The following is a 4,472-nucleotide window of genomic DNA, read 5'->3' as shown; positions in this document are numbered from 1 at the left end:
CCCCTCCCCCGCCCCCCCCCCCCAAAAAAAATGGAATTCTAGGAATTTAAGACCACACCAAATTTTAGAAGCCTTTATAAAAAAAATCTTTCATCAGAGTATCTCCAATGTTTGGGCATGTTGCAAATATGATGCAAATGGCAGAAGTCTGGAAGACATAGAAGGCAAATTTCAGGTAGCTTTGGTGACCTTGCTTGGCATCTCATTTTTTATATACAGACACATAAAAAAAAAAATCAGGAATTTTCAGGCTGACAAAATCCGATTCCCGCATCCTAATTTCTACTATGTTTTCATAATACTCTTATACAATCAATGGCTATTTATAGAGTTCCCTCAAAATTAAGATTTTTTCCCCTCAAGATTTAAAAGAAACCATCTTTAGTAATAATTTCTTCAAGAAAATAAGCATGTACACACAGTACCTGCATTTTTTAAACTTGTCAATACCTTTTGACTTGGTTAAAAACTAAAGGACTAATATATTCAGAAGTGCTTAAGGTGGAGTGTGGATCCAACTCCCAATGGCTTTTTCCACTGGTGCATTAGAAAATCCCACCCAACAGGGACAAGTTTAGGCCCCAGAAGAGGGAATTGGTTAAAGAGAATACACCACACCTCAATTGACACAGCTCGGTTTCTGGTACTTGCACTGTGAATTTCTTCAATAAAAAGGCTTTGCATGGTGGAACCATTGACAGAGACCTGTGGTGACGGAGAGGTCTGTGATTGCTGGCTTGCTGCTGTAGAGTCTGGTACAGTGACTGAAGTGGTGGGAGTCTGATGGTTTGTTGCTGATAAACCTACAGAATGGCTGGTTGCTGCAGGTGAATTCTGGGTATGGTTGATCAGCGCTGAAGAGTGCTGAGACTGCTGGATGACCACAGGAGAGCTCTGTATATGATGAACTGTCATTGTAGAGAAGGGTATAACTTCCGATTTGACTGATGCTTGTGACTCTGCTGTAACTCCAGCTACATTTTGCTGTGGGTGTCCATGGATATGTACCACCTCTTCTTGAGCTTTCAGGATTTCAGCTGCTGTAGCTTTTTCCATAGCAGTGTATTGCACAGCTTGGACAGGATCCACACCTTTCAGCAGACCTTCCGTAACGTGTCTGTTGAAACAAGTAAAACACAGAAGCATTCATTACTTAGCATATATTCAAATCAAGTTGGTGTTTTATTATATACTTCCCTTTATTTTATAACACAGTCATCAGCATTAGTTATTTTTTGTAACAATGTTTCTTAAATGGGGTACATGCATCTCTTGGTGTATGTGGTAAACTGCTAGAGTCTACATGAAAGGAAAGGAAAAAGGAAATAAAATGGAGGAAAAAGAAAATGTAAAGAACTACAGCATTACAATATCTCTAAGGGGACTGAAAAAGTTGTACTTTGGTTGTAGCAATATAAAGTAGTGTTTTTTTTCATCAGATGTAACAAAGTATCACAAGGGGTACACAGCAGTGTAAACAAACTTAGAGGCATCTCTAACACCCCAAGTTTTAGAATCACTGATTTACAATGGTGTCTCCCCCAGTGCTGTTGGAACGGAAAGACACTGAAGCCAAAAGTTTCCAAATCTATGCTTAGATGCCCTACTACAGTCGGTGGCATACTTCTGAGTCGGTTACACATTCAGTTTTGAAAAGGTTGGCTTTAACATTTTCATTTTTTCAACAAAGGAGTCTTTCATCACCAAAAGGTAACTGATGGCCAAATTCAGTTCCAAAACCTACTCAAAATATTCAAATAGTAGTTAACAGCTGAAGGAGTTTTGTCAAACAACTTCTATCTGTTCAGAATTTGGAGTAGTGCAGGGAAGGGCAAAACGCGGCCCATCAGGCCATTATTTCCGTCCTCCAGGGCCCCTAATAAATTTAGAAAATTAATAGTTATCTGCCCCTGGCTGCCTGTCGATGGCTTGCCAAAACCCAGTAAGCGGCCCTCCACCTGGAATAATTGCCCAGCCCTGGGGTAGTGGCTAATGAGACACACAAAAATAGAAGTTTTATAACTTAAGGCTGAGGGGGGACCTGGTGACCGTCTATAAACTCACTAGGGGGAACCAGAAGGGTTTGGGGGAGACGCTGTTTCCCCTAGCCCCTGCTGGCATAACAAGGAATAATGGGCACAAGTTGATGGAGAGGAGGTACAGATTGGACATCCGAAAAAACTACTTCACAGTCAGGGCGGCTAGGAGCTGGAACCAACTTCCAAGGGAGGTGGTGCTGGCCCCTACCCTGGGGGTCTTTAAGAAGAGGCTGGATACTTACCTGGCTGGACTCATTTGAGTCCCGTTTTTGTTTTTAGGGTGAGTGGTTTTGTTTGTTTGTTTGTTTGTTTGTTTTGGGTTGTTCTCCCGCCCTGGCGGGGGGTCGGGCTAGAAGATCTATTAGGTCCCTTCCGACCCTGAAACTATGAAACTTTATCTTAGTACTGTTGTCAGCTCTCTCAGTAAAAAACTTTAACTGGGTTTAGAATATAATCTGGTGCAGTGTTTCTCAACCAGTGGGATGCGAAGGTCATGTAGATGGGACTTCAACTCATTGCCTGATTGAAAAAATCAAATTGTTTGCACTTCAAATAGATGAATCAACAGATATCGCGAACAGTGGGGTTTTGTTTTTATCATGGTGGGACCAGGGTTTTTTGACAAAATGGTTGCTGGGACATAAGGTGCAAAAGGTTGAGAACCACTGATCTGGTGTACTATGGCTTAGCCAGTCATTCCCCAGTTTGTATGTGTGCATACGATTATTTTATCTCAAGTGCAGGGCTTTGTACTTGCCCTTTTTGTTCAGGACCATTTTTCCAGTCTATCCAAGTCATACTGGATCTTAGCCCTGCCCTCCAGAGTGAGCGCAACTCTACCCAACTTGGTGTCATCTACAAATTTGCTAAGCAGGTATTCAATCTCAACATCCAAATCATTCATAAAGATATTAAACAATACCAGTCCCAGGACAGGCCCACTGGGAGCCCCACTGATACCTCCCCTCCCAGCTTGATGTTGAGCCCTTGAAGATGACTCACCGAGTACAATGATTCAACCAGTTTTGTATCTACTTAACAGTACTTTAATTTAGTCTGTATTTCCTTAGCTTGCTAATGAGAATGTCATGAGAGACAATGTCAAAAGCCTTGCTAATGTCAAAGTATATTATATCCACTGCTCCCCCCTCAACCAGAGCTCCTGTCACCTTATCCTAGAAGGAAATTAGGTTGGTCAGGCATGACTTGCTTTTGATGAATGAATGCTGGCTCTTCCTGATCACTCTAGGTGCTTTACAACAGATTTTGAGGACTTGCTCCATGATCTTTCCAGGTACTGTAGTCAGACTTACTTGTCTCTAATTCCTCAGATATTCTTTCTTCCCTGTTTTAAAGATGGTCATTATATTTGCCCTTTTCCAGTCATCTAGGACTTCGCCCAACCTCCACAAGATCTCAAAAAGGACAGCTAGTGGCTCAGAAATTTTCTCAGCCAATTCCCTCAGCACCCTGCAGTGAATCCATCTAGCCCTGCTGACCTGAAAGCATCTAGCTTCTCTAAGTAATCCCCAACCTGTTCTGCCACTATTCTAAGTTGTTCGACTCTTTCCTTATCTTTGCTGTTAACAGCATTCATCATCTGGTAGCTGCCCCTATTTGTGAAGACTGAAGTGAGACAGGCTTTAAATATTTCAGCTTTCTCTGCAGTGTAGCATAAACTATGATTGACTTCTGTATTCCATAAGGGACCTATGGCTTCTTTGGTCTTCCTCTTGACATGTGTCGAATCCCTTTTTATTGCCTTTTATATCCTGCGCCAGCTGCATTTCAAATTGTGCCTTGGTCTCCTAATTTTTTTCCTGAATGCCTATGCAATACTCCTATACACTTCCCTAGTACTATCACCAAGTTTCCACTTTTTGTAGGATTCTTTTTTGAGTTTCAACTCATTGAAGAGATTGTTGTCCAGTCAGGATCATCTCTTTTCTTGCACTTCTGTCCCATTCTTCTGTTGCATTGGGATAGCTTGCTCCTGCACCCTTAAAAGTATCTCGTTAAAGTACAACTGGATCCACAATCTTGTGGATTCTTTTTCCTCTCAGACTTGCCACGCAGGAGATTCTGCCCACCAGTTCCTTGGTTTAACTAAGTCTTCTTTTTTGAAGTCTAGTGTCTTTATTCTGCTGCTCTCATTTCTTCCTACCTTTAGGACAGAGGTTTCCAAACTGTGGGTCCCAACCCGAAATGGGGTTGCAAAATCAGCAGATGGGGTCATTATAAACAGAGATCTGGGGTTTCCATAGCAAGAAAAACATGGGAGGGTGATCAGAGGCAGGGGGTGTTGCATGCATGTGTAAGCCAAGTGGCAGCAGAAAATATCTCCCACAGCTCCCTCCAGGTAAGTCTGGGGGTGGGGGAGGGCCACAGACAATGTGTTGGAAGAACAGTAGGGCACAGGAGACATGGCGGGGG

At 42.5% G+C, this 4,472-nt stretch overlaps 1 protein-coding gene across 24 annotated transcripts in view; it reads right to left on the bottom strand.

Moving 5' to 3' along the window:
* Positions 1 to 4,472, bottom strand: part of KIAA1217 (KIAA1217 ortholog) — a 403,141-nt gene that overhangs the window by 38,830 nt on the left and 359,839 nt on the right. For all 24 annotated transcript variants that reach the window (XR_003094442.1, XR_003094441.1, XR_003094440.1 and 21 more), the window contains one exon: positions 619 to 1,117. Coding sequence is in view for 21 of the 24 variants with exons in the window: in XM_025206131.1 (XP_025061916.1) it covers positions 619 to 1,117 (499 nt within the window). In the remaining 3 variants the exon portion in view is untranslated. The remainder of the gene's footprint in view (positions 1 to 618; positions 1,118 to 4,472) is intronic.

This window comes from Alligator sinensis, unplaced genomic scaffold, assembly GCF_000455745.1.
Source record: "Alligator sinensis unplaced genomic scaffold, ASM45574v1 scaffold455_1, whole genome shotgun sequence".
In the NCBI taxonomy this organism is placed as follows: domain Eukaryota; kingdom Metazoa; phylum Chordata; order Crocodylia; family Alligatoridae; genus Alligator; species Alligator sinensis.
This window is presented reverse-complemented; position numbering and strand designations above follow the sequence as displayed.